Genomic DNA, 15,546 nt, shown 5'->3' on the forward strand with positions numbered 1-15,546 from the left:
CACTGGTCCCACTGGTGGCACTGGTCCCACTGGTGGCACTGGGGGGCACTGGGGGGCACTGGTGGGACTGGTCCCACTGGTCAGCACTGGTGGCACTGCTCCCACTGGTCCCACTGGGGGGCACTGGGGGGGCACTGGTGGCACTGGAGGGCACTGGTCCCACTGGGGGGGCACTGGTGGCACTGGGGGGCACTGGTCCCACTGGTCCCACTGGTGGCACTGGTCCCACTGGTGGCACTGGTCCTCGGGCAGGGGTGACGCCGTGCGCAGCGGCCGGCGCGCAGGATGCGGGGGGCGCAGAAGCCGCTCTGCCTCCTGCTCCTGGCTTCGGCCTCGCTGGCCGCCCTCCTCCTCCTCCACCTCTGGGCCCCCAAGGGCCCCCCCCAGCGTCGACCTGCGCCGCCCCCCCCCCGAGCGCCTCCTGCCCCCCCCGCTGCCCCCCCCCGCCCGCTCCTACCCCCACGTCCCCTTCCGCCTCAAGGAGGACGTCATGGAGTAAGCACCCCGGGGGGGGCACCCATGGGTGGGGGGCACCGGGGGGGAGGGGGACACCCGGGGGTGGGGGGCAGCTGGGGGGGGGGGTGGGACTCCTGGAGCCGGGGAACCCAAAGGGGGGGGGCAGCCATGGGTGGGGGTGGGACACCCGGGTCCAGGGCACCCGTGGGGTGGGGGGCACCCATGGGTGGGGGTGGGATGCCCAGGGCTGGGACACCCGTGGGGTGGGGGGATGTCAGGGCAGGAGCACCCGTGGGGTGGGGGGCACCCATGGGGGGGGACTCTGGGGCTCAGAGGGTTGGGGGGACTCCAGGGTGGGGGGGTCTGGGACACCCAGGGGATGGGGTGGGTGCTGGGGTGGGTGCCAGGATGGGTGGGGTGGGTGCCAGGGTGGGTGCCGTGGTGGGTGCTGGGATGGGTGGGATGGGTGCCGGGGTGGGTGCCAGGGTGGGTGCCGGGATGGGTGCCGTGGTGGGTGCCGTGGTGGGTGCCGGGAGATGCCGGACGGCCCCGTGGCGGGTGCGTGGGGGTGGGCACCGTCCCCGCCCGTGGGTGCGGAGCGGGCGCGGTGACGGGGCGCGGGGCAGGCTGCTGCCCAGGAACGGGTGCTCCTGCGAGGCCGAGCCGGGGCTGGCGCTGCCCCTCCAGCGGCAGCTCTTCGGGCAGGGCCCCGGCGTCGACTTCGCCAGCGCCTTCGCCCCCGGTGAGCGGCCCCGGCTGCAGCGCCAGCGCGAGCGCGAGTACCACAGCTACCGCCTGCGGTGAGCGGGGACCCCCGGGCACGGGGGGCAGGATGGGACCCCGGGGTCGGTGGGGGGCAGGATGGGACCCCGGGGTCGGTGGGGGGCAGGATGGGACCCCGGGGTCGGTGCGGGGCAGGATGGGACCCCTGGGCACTGGGGGCAGGATGGGACCCCGGGGTCGCTGTGGGGCAGGATGGGACCCCCAGGTCAGTGTGGGGCAGGATGGGACCCCGGGGTCGGTGCGGGGCAGGATGGGACCCCCGGGCACGGGGGGCAGGATGGGACCCCGGGGTCGGTGGGGGGCAGGATGGGACCCCGGGGTCGGTGGGGGGCAGGATGGGACCCCGGGGTCGGTGCGGGGCAGGATGGGACCCCTGGGCACTGGGGGCAGGATGGGACCCCGGGGTCGCTGTGGGGCAGGATGGGACCCCCAGGTCAGTGTGGGGCAGGATGGGACCCCGGGGTCGGTGCGGGGCAGGATGGGACCCCCGGGCACTGGGGGCAGGATGGGACCCCGGGGTCGGTGCGGGGCAGGATGGGACCCCTGGGCACTGGGGGCAGGATGGGACCCCGGGGTCGCTGTGGGGCAGGATGGGACCCCGGGGTCGGTGTGGGGCAGGATGGGACCCCTGGGCACTGGGGGCAGGATGGGACCCCGGGGTCGGTGCGGGGCAGGATGGGACCCCTGGGCACTGGGGGCAGGATGGGACCCCGGGGTCGGTGTGGGGCAGGATGGGACCCCCTGGGCTCAGTGTGGGTCAGGATGGGTCCCCAAGGATCAGCGTGGGGCAGGATGGGACCCCCCCGGGTCAATGTGGGGCAGGATGGGACCCCCTGGGCTCAGTGTGGGGCAGGATGGGACCCCCCCAGGGACCCCCCCGGGTCAATGTGGGGCAGGATGGGACCCCCTGGGCTCAGTGTGGGGCAGGATGGGACCCCCAGGGTCGGTGTGGGGCAGGATGGGACCCCCTGGGGTCAGCATTGGGCAGGATGGGTCCCCAAGGATGAGCGTGGGGCAGGATGGGTCCCCAAGGATGAGCGTGGGGCAGGATGGGACCCCCCCAGGGTCGCTGTGGGGCAGGGTGGGACCCCCCAGAGCTCGCTGTGGGGCAGGGTGGGACCCCCAGGGTCGCTGTGGGGCAGGGTGGGACCCCCAGGGTCGCTGTGGGGCAGGATGCCCCCGGCTGAGCACCCCCCCGCAGGGTGCAGTCCCCCGCTGACCGGCTGCTCATCGTCCGCGCCAACTCGCCCCTGGAGTACCCGGCCCAGGGGGTGGAGGTGCGGCCGCTGCAGACGATCCTGGTGCCCGGTGAGGGGGCAGTGGGGGGCACTGGGGGGCACGGGGACGGTGGGGGGGCATTGGGGGGCACTGGGGGGGGCACAGGGGTGTGGGGTGTGGGGGGGGCACTGAGGGGGCACAGGGGCAGTGGGGGGGGCACAGGGGTGGGGGGGGCACTGGGGGGCACAGGGACATTGGGGGGCACAGGGGGGCACTGGGGGGCACTGGGGTGGGGGGTGCACAGGAGCATTGGGGGGTACAGGGGTGAGGAGCATGGGGGGCATTGGGGGGGCTCGGGGGGGGCATTGGGGGGTATGAGGGTGGGGGGCACTGGGGGGCGCAGGGACATTGGGGGGGCACAGGGGTGTGGGGTGTGGGGGGGGCACTGAGGGGGGCACGGGGGGTGAGCACATAACGGGGGGGGGTCGGGAGGGCCGTGGGGGGCGCTGGGGCCGTGGGAGGGGCGGGGGGTGTCACCCGGGGGGTGTTTGGGTGCTGCCCCCGGCCCCACTCACCCCCCCCCCGTGTCCGTGGGCGCGCAGGGCTCAGCCTGCAGGCGACGGGCAGGAAAACCTACCAGGTGGGGGCGGGGCGTGGGCGGGAACACGGGTGGGCGTGGTCTTGTGTGGGCGGGAAATGATCGTGAGTGGGCGTGGCGTGGGGCGGGCACGACCGTGCGTGGGCGGGGAATGATCGTGAGTGGGCGTGGCGTGGGCGGGGAATGATCGTGAGTGGGCGTGGCGTGGGGCGGGCACGACCGTGTGTGGGCGGGGAATGATCGTGAGTGGGCGTGGCGTGGGCGTGGCATGATCGTGAGTGGGCGTGGCGTGGGGCGGGCACGACCGTGCGTGGGCGTGGGTGTGAACGGGGCGTGGGCAGGGCACGATCGTGAGTGGGCAGGGCGTGGGCAGGCCGTGCTCCTGCCTGGGTACAGCCCCCCCCCCCCCCGAGCCGGGGGGCGCCCCCGCGTGTCCCAGGCGTGGGTCACCCCGTGCCCCCCCCCAGGTGAACCTGACGGCCACCATGGGGACGCTGGCGGTGGCGGCGGCGGTGGAGGGCGTGGAGCTGCGTGGGGAGGGGCAGCCCCACCTCTCGCTGGCCGCCCCCCGCCTGGACCACCTCAACCGCCAGCTCCAGTTCGTCACCTACACCAGCACCCTCTTCCACCCCGACACCGCCGACATCGGTGGGTGCTGCCCCACGGGTGGGGCCTGGGTGGGTGCTGGTCCCATGGGTGGGTCCTGGATGGGTGCTGGTCCTGGAAAACCATGGGTGGGATTTGGGTGGGTGCTGCCCCACGGGTGGGGCCTGGGTGGGTGCTGGTCCCATGGGTGGGATTTGGGTGGGTGCTGGTCCCACGGGTGGGGCCTGGGTGGGTGCTGGTCCCACGGGTGGGATTTGGATGGGTGCTGGTCCTGGAGGAGCACAGGTGGGATCTGGGTGGGTGCTGGTCCCATGGGTGGGGCCTGGATGGGTGCTGGTCCTGGAGGACCACGGGTGGGATTTGGGTGGGTGCTGCCCCACGGGTGGGGCCTGGATGGGTGCTGGTCCTGGAGGACCACGGGTGGGATTTGGGTGGGTGCTGCCCCACGGGTGGGATTTGGGTGGGTGCTGGTCCCACGGGTGGGATTTGGGTGGGTGCTGGTCCCATGGGTGGGTCCTGGATGGGTGCTGGTCCCATCGGTGGGATTTGGATGGGTGCTGGTCCTGGAGGACCACGGGTGGGATTTGGGTGGGTGCTGGTCCCATGGGTGAGCCCTGGGTGGGTGCTGGTCCCACGGGTGGGTCCTGGGTGGGTGCTGGTCCCACGGGTGGGATTTGGGTGGGTGCTGGTCCTGGAGGAGCACAGGTGGGATTTGGGTGGGTGCTGCCCCACGGGTGGGCCCTGGGTGGGTGCTGGTCCCACGGGTGAGCCCTGGGTGGGTGCTGGTCCCACGGGTGGGATTTGGGTGGGTGCTGGTCCCACGGGTGCCACGGAGGGTCCCTGCCCGGGACACCCAGCGCCCCGTTGGCCTTCCAGTACAGTTCTCCACCGACGGGCACGACGCCGCCTTCACCATCCGCATCCGGCACCCGCCCACCCCCCGCCTCTACGGCCCCGACCCCCCCGGGGACAGTGACGGGGACGGGGACGGAGGTGAGCCACGGGGACCCCCCCCCCCACGCACCCCAAAACCAGCCCTCCCAGTGCCGGGGTGGTCCAGCCCTCCCCGTGTGGGTGCCCAGTCCTCCCAGTATGGGTGCCCAGCCCTCCCAGTAGGGTTGCCCAGTCCTCCCAGTAGGGTTGCCCAGTCCACCCAGTCCCCCCAGCCGCCCCTCCAGCTGGTGTCCCCCCCCCCCGCAGAGTACAACGTCACGGCGCTGGTGACCATCGCCACCAAGACCTTCCTGCGGTACGACAAGCTGCGGGGGCTCATCGCCAGCATCCGCCGGTTCTACCCCTCCGTCACCATCGTGGTGGCCGACGACAGCCAGCGCCCCGAGCCCCTGCAGGGCCCCCACCTCGAGCACTACCTCATGCCCTTCGGCAAGGTGGGGGGGCTGGGGAAGGGGGGGCATGGGGGGGCAGGGGCGTGGGACCCCAGGGATGGGGGGGACATGGGGGGGCATGGGGGGGGGGACCCCAGGGATGGGGGGGCATGGGGGGGGACGACACGACCCCAGGGATGGGGGGGAAATGGGGGTCATGGGGGGGGGTGGGACCCCAGGGATGAGGGGACATGGGGGGGGACGACACGACCCCAGGGAGGGGGGGGAAATGGGGGGGCCGGCAGGGGCGTGGGACCCCAGGGATGGGGGGGCATGGGAGGGGTGGGACCCCAGGGATGGGGGGATGTGGGGGGCATGGGGGGGGGGGTGGCAGGGTGGTGGGACCCCAGGGCTGGGGGGGGAAATGGGGGGGGGTGGGACCCCAGGGATGGGGGGGGGACATGGGGGGCGTGGGACCCCAGGGATGGGGGGGGACATGGAGGGAAATGGGACCCCAGGGATGAGGGGACATGGGGGGGGGGACGACCCCAGGGCTGGGGGGGACATGGGGGGGGGGTGGGACCCCAGGGATGAGGGGATATGGGGGGGGCAGTGGAACACCAGGGATGAGGGGACATGGGGGGGGGTGGGACCCCAGAGATGGGGGGGCATGGGGGGGGCGGTGGGACCCCAGGGATGGGGGGACACGGAGGGTGGTGGGACCCCAGGGCTGGGGGCACACGGGGGGGCTGGCATGGCCATGGGGCTCAGAGGGGGCGGCCGTGGGGCGGCCGTGGGGCAGCGGACACTGACCTGGCACCCCAGGGCTGGTTCGCCGGGAGGAACCTGGCGGTCTCGCAGGTGACCACCAAGTACGTGCTGTGGGTGGACGACGACTTCATCTTCACCCCCCGCACCCGCCTGGAGAAGCTGGTGGACGTGCTGGAGAAAACCAGCCTGGACCTGGTGTGGGCGCCGGGGGGGCACCCAGGGGTGGGGGGGGCACCCAGGGGTGGGGGGGGGCACCAGTGGGGTGCTGGTGGCCAGCGGATCCCCACGTTCTGGGGAGGGGGGTCCCGGTGCCCCACGTCCCCGGTGTCGGGAGGGCGCCCCGGTGTCCTGCACCCCCGGTCTCTGGTGCTGGGGGGGTCCCCAAGTGTCCCCCGGGGTGCCAGTGCCCAGGGACACGGGTGGGCGATGCCGGGGGGGGGGTCTTGGGTGGCGGTGCCACTGGTGGGTGATGCCGGGGGGGGGGAACGTGGGATACCTCAGTGCCCGGTGCCACGGGCAGGTGAGGCTGGGGGGTACCAGGGGGTTCGGGGGGGTACTGGGGGGTACTGGGGGGTACCAGGGGGTACGGGGGGGTACTGGGGGGTACCAGGGGGTTCGGGGGGGTACCAGGGGGGTTCCGGGGGGGTACCAGGGGGTACCAGGGGGTACTGGGGGGTCTCTGTGCTGGTGCCAGCAGCCAGTGTCACCAGTGGGTGATGCTGGGGGTTGCTGGGGGCTACTGGGGGGGGTACGGGGGGGGTACCGGGGGTGTCTCTGTGCCCGGTGCCACAGGCAGGTGATGCTGGGGGGGTCCCGGGGGGGTCCCGGGGGTCCCGGGGGTCTCCGTGCTGGTGCCAGCAGCCGGTGTCACCAGTGGGTGATGCTGGGGGGTCCCGGGGGGGGTCCCGGGGGTCCCGGGGGTCTCCGTGCCGGTGTCACCAGTGGGTGATGCTGGGGGTCCCGGGGGGGTCCCGGGGGTCCCGGGGGTCTCCGTGCCGGTGCCAGCAGCCGGTGCCCCCGCAGGTGGGGGGCGCGGTGCGGGAGATCACGGGTTACACCACCACGTACCGGCAGCGGCTGAGCGTGCGGGGGGGCGGCGCGGGGGGGGACTGCCTGCGGACACGGCCCGGCTTCCACCACCGCCTGGCCGGTTTCCCCGCCTGCGTCGTCACCGATGGCGTCGTTAACTTCTTCCTGGCCCGCACCGACAAGGTCCGGCAGGTCGGCTTCGACCCCCGCCTGCGCCGGGTCGCCCACCTCGGTGAGGGGGGGGGGGGGGCGGGGGTCCTGGGGGGGGGACTTGGGGGGGCTCCGGGGGTCTGGGGGGGTCTGGGGGTCCTGGGGGGGACTTGGGGGGGCGCCGGGGGTCTGGGGGGGTCTGGGGGTCCTGGGGGGGGGGACTTGGGGGGGGCTGCGGGGGTCCTGGGGGGGTCTGGGGGTCCTGGGGGGGGGACTTGGGGGGGCTCCGGGGGTCTGGGGGTCCTGGGGAGGGACCTGGGGGGGTCCTGGGGGGGGGACGTGGGGGGGCTCTGAGGGTCCTGGGGGGCTCCGGGGGTCCTGGGGGGGGGACTGGGGGGGGGGTCCGGGGGTCCTGGGGAGGGACCTGGGGGGGTCCTGGGGGAGGGACTTGCGGGGGCTCCGGGGGTCTGGGGGGGGTCTGGGGGTCTTGGGGGGGGGACTTGGGGGGGGCTCCGGGGGTCTGGGGGGGTCTGGGGGTCCTGGAGGGGGACGACTTGGGGGGGCTCCGGGGGTCCTGGGGGGCTCCGGAGGTCCTGGGGGGGGACGACTTGGGGGGGCGCCGGGGGTCCTGGGGGGGTCTGGGGGTCCTGGGGGGGGGACTTGGGGGGGCTCCAGGGGACCTGGGGGGCTCCGGGGGTCCTGGGGGGGGGACTTGGGGGGGCGCCGGGGGTCCTGGGGGGGCACCAGGGGTCCTGGGGGGGTCTGGGGGCCCTGGGGGAGGGACTTGGGGGGGCTCCGGGGGTCTGAGGGGCTCCGGGGGTCCTGGGGAGGGACCTGGGGGGGTCCTGGGCATCCCGGTGGGGTGAGGGGGGGTGTCCCGGGGGTGCTGGGGGTCCTGGGGGGGGACAAGGTGTTCTGAGGGGCGTCCGAGGTGTCCCATGGGGGGGTCTGGGGTGTCCTGGGGGGCCGGGAGTCCCAGGGGGAGAAGTGGGGATGCTGGGGGGCACGGGGGGGGCCTGGAGGTCCCTGGGGGGAGGATCTGGGGGGTCCTGGTTGTCCCCAGATGGGGACCAGGGTGTCGGGGGGGGTATGGGGTGTCCTGCAGAGGGGACTGGGGTGTCTGGGGGGAGTCTGGGAGGTCGGGGGGGGGGAGTCCAGCGTGTCCCGGGGGGGTACAGGGTGTCCCAGGGTGGGGGCCAGGATATCCTGGGGGGAGGGTTCAGATTTTGGGGTGCCGGGGGTCCCAGGAGTGGGGGGTGCTGGGGGGTACCTGGGTGGGATCCTGGGGGGGAGGTCTGGGATGTCCTAAGGGGGGGTCTGGAGTGTCCTGGGGTGGTTTGGGCATTGGGGAGCTGGCTGGGAGGGGGCCGGGGGGGTCCTGGGGGGGTCCAGGCTGTGGGGGAGCTGGGTGGGAGGTGTGGGGTGCCCCCCTGGGGAGGTTCAGACATGGGGCTCCCCCAGGGAAGAGGCAGCAGCTGAACACTGGGGTCCTGGGGGGGTCTTGGACATGGGGATCCCCTGGGCAGGGAACTGGGGGAGACCTCTGGGTCACTACCCGGGGGGGGGCAGGAAGGGGGTCCCCCCCGCCATGGGGTCACCCGTGGGGAGCACCGGGACCGGGAAGAGGAGGGGGTTGCTGGAGACACCCCCCCCCCCCCAGCAGCGCTGAGCCCCTTTTGGGGGGGGTGGGGGTGTGTGTCCCCCGCAGAGTTCTTCATCGACGGGCTGGGGGTGCTGCACGTGGGGTCGTGCGAGGACGTGGTGGTGGATCACGCCTCCAAGCTGGCCCTGCCCTGGCGCCGCACGGAGGGGGAGCGGCAATACGCCCGGTACCGCTACCCCCCCGCCCGCGACGACAGCCTGCGCCTCAAGCATCGCCTCTTCTTCTTCAAGAACCGCTTCAAGTGCATGGCCGGCAACTAGCCCCCCCCCTCACCCACCCACCCACCCCGGCCACCGCTGCGGGCCACCACGGGCCACCGCCCAGGGGCACCCCCAAGGGCCACCCCCATGGGCCACTGCCATGGGCCACCGCCCAGGGCCACCGCCATGGGCCACCATCATCGGCCACCACCATGGGCCACCGCCATGGGCCACCACCCGGGGCCACCACGGGACTGCGGCCACCCTGGAGCACCCCCGGGCCACCCCCCCCCTCCCCCCCCCCGGTGTTTTTAGCTCTTTTGTACTTTGGGGGGGTGGCGGGGGGGGGGCACACAGACCCACACACACACACCCCCCCACCCCACCCCCCGAAGGGGACCCAGGCGTCCGGGTGCCCCCTCCCCCCCCCCCGTGTCCCCACCCCCCCCCAGACTCAGTTTTCTATTGTACAGCCCCTCCCCCCGCGCTGCCGCCAGGAGTTTTGTGCCAAGTCTTGGCCCCTCCCCCCCCCGGGCCCCTCCCGGGACCCCCAGGGCCGGGCTGGGGGAGGGGCTGCCCCCCCCTTTTCTACCCGATGGATGGTGAGATTTTAACCAGACCGAAATCTGCCTCTTTGTTCAGAAAAAGGGGGGGGGGGGGGAGGAGCCACGCCCCGTCCAGGCCACGCCCCCTCACACGTTAGCCCCACCCATTTAGACACCGCCCTGCGCGTTAGCCCCGCCCCTTCCCTCAAGCCCCGCCCACCCACCTTACCACTGTCCGTTCTTCAGGCCCCGCCCCCACGCTGTAGCCCCGCCCCTTTCCTCAAGCCCCGCCCCTTTCCTCAAGCACAGCCTCCACGTGCGATCACGTTAAGCCACACCCCCACATTTTAGCCCCGCCCCTTTCCACAAGCACCGCCCCACTCCCCGTCTTAGCCACGCCCCTTTAAGCACCGCCCTATGGCTTAGCCCTGCCCCTTTCTGTAAGCCCCGCCCCCGCACCGTAACCCCGCCCCTTCCATCAAGCCCCGCCCCCACCACGCATGTCCAACCTATGGCTGCGAGGGGATGACATCACCGGGGGGGGTCCCATGGGGGGGGTGTCTCCATGAGGGGGGGGGTTCCCACGGGTGGGGGGTTCCCACGGGTGGGGGGGGTCCCATGGGTGGTGGTGGGGTGGGTTCCCATGGCGGGGGGGGGGTGTCCCCATGAGTGGGGGGGTTCCCATGGGTGGGGGGTTCCCACGGGTGAGGGGGGTCCCATGGGGGGGTGTCCCCATGAGTGGGGGGGTTCCCATGAGTGGGGGGGTTCCCATGGGTGGGGGGTTCCGTGTGGGGAGTGTCCCATGGGGGGGGTTCCCCATGGAGCAGGGGTGTCCCACGGGTGGGAGGGTCCCCGTGGGTGGGGAGGGGACACGGACAGAGCAGGGACAGGGTTGGGGTCCCCCAGCTCCTGGGGGGGGGGAGGAAGAGCCACGTTGGGGGGCCCAGAGGTGGGGGGGCCCATCCCCCAGTCCTGGGGGTCCCTGCCCCCCCCCCCCCCGGGCTCCTGGCAGGGACGGGGACCCCCGGGAGGTCCCACAGCACCCCACAATAACACGGGGGGGGGGGTGTGTCCCTGGAGCCTCCTGTCACCCCCCAGCAGTGACACCCCGGGGTCACCCCACAGCTCCACCCCGGGTCACCCACTGTCATCCCCCACAGCCCCCCGGGCACGGCCCCGCGCAGCAACGGCCGGGCTCCTGGGGACACGTCCCACCCGTGTCCCCCCCCGTGTCCCACCCGTGTCCCAGTGCCCCCCTCCCCACCTGTGTCCCTGTCCCCCCCTCAGTATCCCCATGCCCATCCCAGTATCCCCGTCCCAGTGTCCCCATTCCTGTCCCAGTATCCCTGTCCCAGTGTCCCATCCCTGTGTCCCACCCCAGTGTGCCATCCCAGTATCCCTATTCCTGTCCCAGTATCCGAATCCCAGTGGCCCCCACCCCATCCCAGTATCCCCATTCCCATCCCAGTATCCCTATTCCTGTCCCAGCATCCCCATCCCCACGCTAGTGCCCCCATCCCAGTATCCCCATTCCCATCCCAGTATCCCCATCCCAGTGCCATCCCCATCCCAGTGTCCCCAGCCCCATCCCAGTATCCCCATCCCAGTATCTCCATCCCCATCCCAGTATCCCCGTCCCAGTGCCCCCATCCCAGTATCCCCGTATCCCCACCCCAGTGCCCCCAGCCCCATCCCAGTATCCCCGTCCCAGTGCCATCCCCATCCCAGTATCCCCATCCCAGTGCCATCCCCATCCCAGTATCCCCGTCCCAGTGCCCCCATCCCAGTATCCCCGTATCCCCACCCCCGCCAGCGTTGCATATTTTTATTGGATCAAAGTTACAGAGCTGGGGGGTGCGGGGGGGGGGGAATAAAAAATAAATAAACCCGCTGCCCCCCCGAGGGGCACCGACCCCGCTGCGGGGCTGGGGGGGGCGGAGGGCGCGGGACCCCCCCCCGTCCGTCCGTCCGGGGGGACGCACAGGGGGACGCCGGCTGTCCCTGCCGGGGTGGGGGGGCTGCGGGGCACCGTGCCCCCCCCCCCCCCCGCTGGGCCCTGGGACGCTCCTTGTGCCCCCACAGCCTGGGGGGGGCCGGGGGGGGTCCCGCTGCCCCGGGGGGGTCCCCCTGCCCCGGGGGGGTCCTGCCCCCCCCAGGCTCAGTCCTCAGTGATGCCCTTGGCCCGCAGCTCCTCCTGCACCCGGGCGAGGTACGTGGGGTCGGGGTACCCGAACCTGGGGGGGGGGGACAGGTCAGTGTGGGCCCCCCCACGGCTGGGTGCTCTCCCCCCACCCCCCCAGCCTGTCCCCAGGGTGCTGCCCCCCCCAACCATACCGGGGGTGATGCCCCCCCCAGCCCCCCATAACCTCTCTCTGGGGTGCCCCCCCCATACCGGGGTGATGCCCCCCCCCCAGTACCAATAATTTCTCTCTGGGGTGCCCCCCCCACCCATACGAGGGGTGATGCCCCCCCCAGCCCCCCATAACCTCTCACTGGGGTGCCCCCCCTGCCCCCATCTCCCCCATCCCCCCCCCAGCAGTGCCGGGTGCCCCCCCATCCCCCCAAGCAGTGCCGGGGTGCCCCCCAGCCCCCCAGTCCCCCCCCAGCAGTGCCGGGTGCCCCCACATCCCCATCCCCCCCCAGCAGCGCCGGGTGTCCCCCATCCCCCCCAGCAGTGCCAGGTGCCCCCCATCCCCCCCCCAGCAGCACCGGGTGCCCCCCATCTCCCCCAGCAGTGCCGGGTGCCCCCCAGCCCCCCCCCAGCAACGCTGGGTGCCCCCCACCCCCCCAGCCCCATCCCCCCCCCAGCAGCGCCGGGTGCCCCCCAGCCCCCCCATCCCCATCCCCCCCCAGCAGCGCCGGGTGCCCCCCACCCCCCGTACAGCTGGGGCCCGCCGGTGCAGTTGGTCTTGTGGTGGATGTCGTTCCAGGTGATGACGTTGGCGCGGCCCGTGGTCATGGAGGTGCCGACGGTGAAGGTGAGGCGCTGGTCGAAGGCCTTGCGGAACAGCCCCAGCACCTTGTTCCCCTCGGGGCAGTCGGGCAGGTACGCCACCCGCGTGGTGCCGGGGTACCGCACCCCCGGATTGGGGTGCTCCACCTGCAGGGGGGGGGTGGGGACAACGGGAGAGGTCGGGGGGGGATAAGGGGATGGGGGGGTGAGGGGGGCAGGGGCACCCAGCTGGGTTTGGGGGTACCCAGGGGTGCAAGGGGCACCCAGCTGGGTTTGGGGTACAGACCTAGGGTGGGGGGCACCCAGCTGGGTTTGGGGGTACCCAGGGGTGCAAGGAGCACCCAGCTGGGTTTGGGGGTACCCAGGGGTGCCAGGGGTACTGGGCTGGGGGGGGCACCCAGCAGGGTTTGGGGGTACCCAGGGGTACCAGGGACACAGGGCTGGGTTGGTGGCACCCAAGGGGGGGCCAGGGCCACCAAGGTAGGGTGGGGGGCCCCCAGCAGCGTTCAGGGCTATCCAGGGGTGCCAGGGGCACCCAGCAGGGGTTCGGGGGTGCCCAAGGGGGCCGAGGGCACAGGGCTGGGTAAGGGACCCCCGTCAGGTTCCGAGCTCACCCAGGGGTGCCAGGGGCACCCAGCGGGTGGGTTTGGGGGTGCCCAAGGGGGCCAGGCACACCCATAAGGCTTTGGAAGCACCCAAGGGTGCCCCATCTCTCTGAGGAGCACCCCGGGACCGCCCAGGCCGGTGGGAGGGGGGGGGGGGGGGAGCGCACGGGCGCTCGGTGCCATCTTACCCCTTGGACGCCGGGCGGGAAGACGTACTGGATGATGATGGTGCCGAACTTCTCGTAGCCGGGCAGGAGGAGCCCGGCGTCCCGGGTGACCAGCATGCGCCCGTTGGGGGGCTGGTTGCCCACCAGTTGCCCGTAGAAGCGCCCGCACATGGGACACGCCGTCTTCACCTGCAGCGCCCGGGTGATGCAGTCCTCGCAGAAGGAATGACGACATTTTTCCAAGGTTTTCATCTTCTGGATTTCCCCCAGGCAGATGGGACACTGTCGATCCGGTTCCTCTTCCCGCGAACAACCGGCCGCCGCCGCCGATCCGCCGCGATTCCCCGTCGGTCCCCGTCCCCCTAAACCGCCTCCGCCGGGTTCTAGGACGGTGACGCAACCCACCAACTCGCCGTGACGTTGAGTTTTTTTCTTCAATTCTTTTTCCGTTTCTTTTAATAACGCTTTAAGGGCTTTCCGGGCCGGGCAGAGCCCCCCGGGGGGGCCGGGGGGGGGCACGCAGAGCTGCAGGACGTAGATGTCGGAGGTTTCGCCGTCCACCATGATGCTGACCTTGGTCTCCTCCTTCAGCCGGGCCAGCTTGGCCGGGCTCTCCTTGGTCAAGAAGTCCCACACCCGCTTGGAGACCGTCACCTTGTTCTTAGCGGCCCCCCCGCAAGCCGCCATCCTGGAGAGGACGAACGACACTGCCCGGGGTGGGGGGCACGGGGTGGGGGGTGGGGGGGCAAGCGTCAGAGCCTGAGGGCACCCAAGGGTGTCCCCGCATCACCCGTCCCCGGTGCGACGCGGGAGGGCACCGCGGGGATTAACGCCCACCCCCCCCACACACACCCGCCAAGGCGGTGGGACACCCGACGGGGGGGGGGGGCACCCCAAAACCCAGCTGCACCCCCACCCTGGGGGAGAAGCCGGGAGCGGGGGCTCCTTGTGCTGCCTGAGGGGGGGTTCCACACCTTGGGGGGTCCCCACAGCCCGAGGGGGGGGGGTTCCACACCTTGGGGGGTCCCCACAGCCCGAGGGGGGGGGTTCCATACCTTGGGGGGGTCCCCACAGCCCGGGGGGGGTCCCCACAGCCCGAAGGGGGGGGTTCCACACCTTGGGGGGTCCCCACAGCCCGAAGGGGGGGGGGTTCCACACCTTGGGGGGTCCCCACACCCTGAGGGGGGTCCCCACAGCCCGAGGGGGGGTTTCCACACCTTGGGGGGTCCCCACAGCCCGAGGGGGGTGGCACCCACCTGGCGAGCCCATGGGGGACAGCACGAGCCGGAGACGCCAGCGGATCAGCGGAGCCACGAGCCACAGGCTGGGGGGACACGGGGGGGTTCACACGGGGACCCTCAGCCCCCCCCAAAACAGACACACCCCCCCAAGGATCCTAACCCCCGTCAGGAGACCCTACAATAACAACGGCAGCGTAATCCACCCCTGCCCCCCCACATGTCCCCAGGAGACCCTACAATAACAAACAGGCCCAGTGACCCCCCCGGAGCAGTTTGCCCCCCCCCCCCCCCCCAAGCCCCATTGCCGCCCCCTAAACCCCTCCAGCACCCCCAGACGGGGGGTGGGGGGTGTTTGCCCCCCCCGTGGGTGAGGAGGTTCCCGCTGCTGGGGGGGTCCAGAGCGGCTGCCCCCCCCCCGTTATGGGGTCACCCCCTCCCCAGTTATGGGGTCACCCCCTTCCCCCCCCCCAGTTATGGGGTCACCCCTCCTCCCCCCAGCGCTTCCTGGGGGGCTCCACGGGGGGGGATGGGGGAAGAGGGGAGATCCCGGGGGGGTGACAGGCCCCGGGGAGGGCCCGGGGGATCCGGATGAGGCCCGGAAAGGACTCGGGGTGCCGGGGGGGTCCGGATGAGGCCCGGGGGGGTCAGGCCAGGCCCGGGGCGGGGGGGAGGAGCGGGGCGCCGCCACGGCCCGTTCCCGGGGCCCAGGATGAGGCCCTGAGGCGCTCGGGAGAGGCCGGGCCGGGCCGAGGGGGCCGGTACCGCGGGCAGGCCGGGGCCCGGCGGTGCTGGTAGCGCGGCAGGAAGGGGCCCCGCGCCCCCCGGTGCCCACCGACCCCCCCCACCCCCTCCCGGTCCCGTGTTCCCCCCCCCCCCCCCCCTTCGGACCCACCATCGCCGGGCGGCCGCAGCATGGCGGGGGCGGCGGGGGCGGCGCGGCCGGAGCGGGGCGGCGGCGGCGGCGGCGGCGGCGGCGGCGGCGGGGGGGGGGGGGGGGACCCTGCCCGGAGCCGCCGCACGTCACGTGACCGCGCGGGGCGGGGCCGCCATGGTAACGGGGCGGGGGGCCATGGCAACGACGATGGAGTACCGAGCCCGTCGCTATGGGAACGGCGCGTGATGGAGGGGCGGGAACAAAGGGGTGAGGCGGAGCCACGGAAAGGGGCGGGGCCACGGAAAGGGGCGGGGCCACGGAAAGGGGCGGGGCCACGGAAAGGGGCGGGGCCACGGAAAGGG

The 15,546-nt window shown here is 73.2% G+C and overlaps 2 protein-coding genes across 2 annotated transcripts; one reads left to right on the forward strand and one right to left on the reverse strand.

Annotated features, from left to right (window-relative positions):
- The first annotated feature begins 240 nt into the window (after window positions 1-240).
- LOC142599776 (beta-1,4 N-acetylgalactosaminyltransferase 1-like) lies at window positions 241-9,138 on the forward strand. Its single transcript, XM_075741541.1, is given in 11 exon segments — window positions 241-378; window positions 380-495; window positions 1,083-1,256; window positions 2,441-2,547; window positions 3,060-3,097; window positions 3,523-3,703; window positions 4,538-4,646; window positions 4,860-5,049; window positions 5,812-5,952; window positions 6,781-7,018; window positions 8,645-9,138. Coding segments are annotated over 11 exon segments (1,602 nt in total). The 5' UTR covers window positions 241-285; the 3' UTR covers window positions 8,860-9,138.
- Window positions 9,139-11,155: 2,017 nt separating this feature from the next.
- DTX3 (deltex E3 ubiquitin ligase 3) lies at window positions 11,156-15,329 on the reverse strand. The gene is made up of 5 exons (XM_075741540.1): window positions 15,203-15,329; window positions 14,326-14,393; window positions 13,091-13,776; window positions 12,227-12,444; window positions 11,156-11,578 (listed from the first exon to the last, which is right to left on the reverse strand). The coding sequence occupies exons 2-5, from the start codon at window positions 14,336-14,338 to the stop codon at window positions 11,503-11,505; spliced, it is 993 nt and encodes a 330-aa protein (XP_075597655.1). The 5' UTR covers window positions 14,339-14,393; window positions 15,203-15,329; the 3' UTR covers window positions 11,156-11,502.
- Window positions 15,330-15,546: the final 217 nt, after the last annotated feature.

The sequence above is a fragment of the Balearica regulorum genome, unplaced genomic scaffold, assembly GCF_011004875.1.
Source record: "Balearica regulorum gibbericeps isolate bBalReg1 unplaced genomic scaffold, bBalReg1.pri scaffold_130_arrow_ctg1, whole genome shotgun sequence".
In the NCBI taxonomy this organism is placed as follows: Eukaryota; Metazoa; Chordata; class Aves; order Gruiformes; family Gruidae; genus Balearica; species Balearica regulorum.

Coding starts and splice junctions, on each gene's coding strand:
- DTX3 (XM_075741540.1), bottom strand. Junction 12,445..13,090: donor TCCCGCCCGGCGTCCAAGGG/GTAAGATGGCAC, acceptor CCCCCCCTGCAG/GTGGAGCACCCCAATCCGGG. Junction 11,579..12,226: donor TGCACCGGCGGGCCCCAGCT/GTACGGGGGGTG, acceptor CCCCCCCCCCAG/GTTCGGGTACCCCGACCCCA.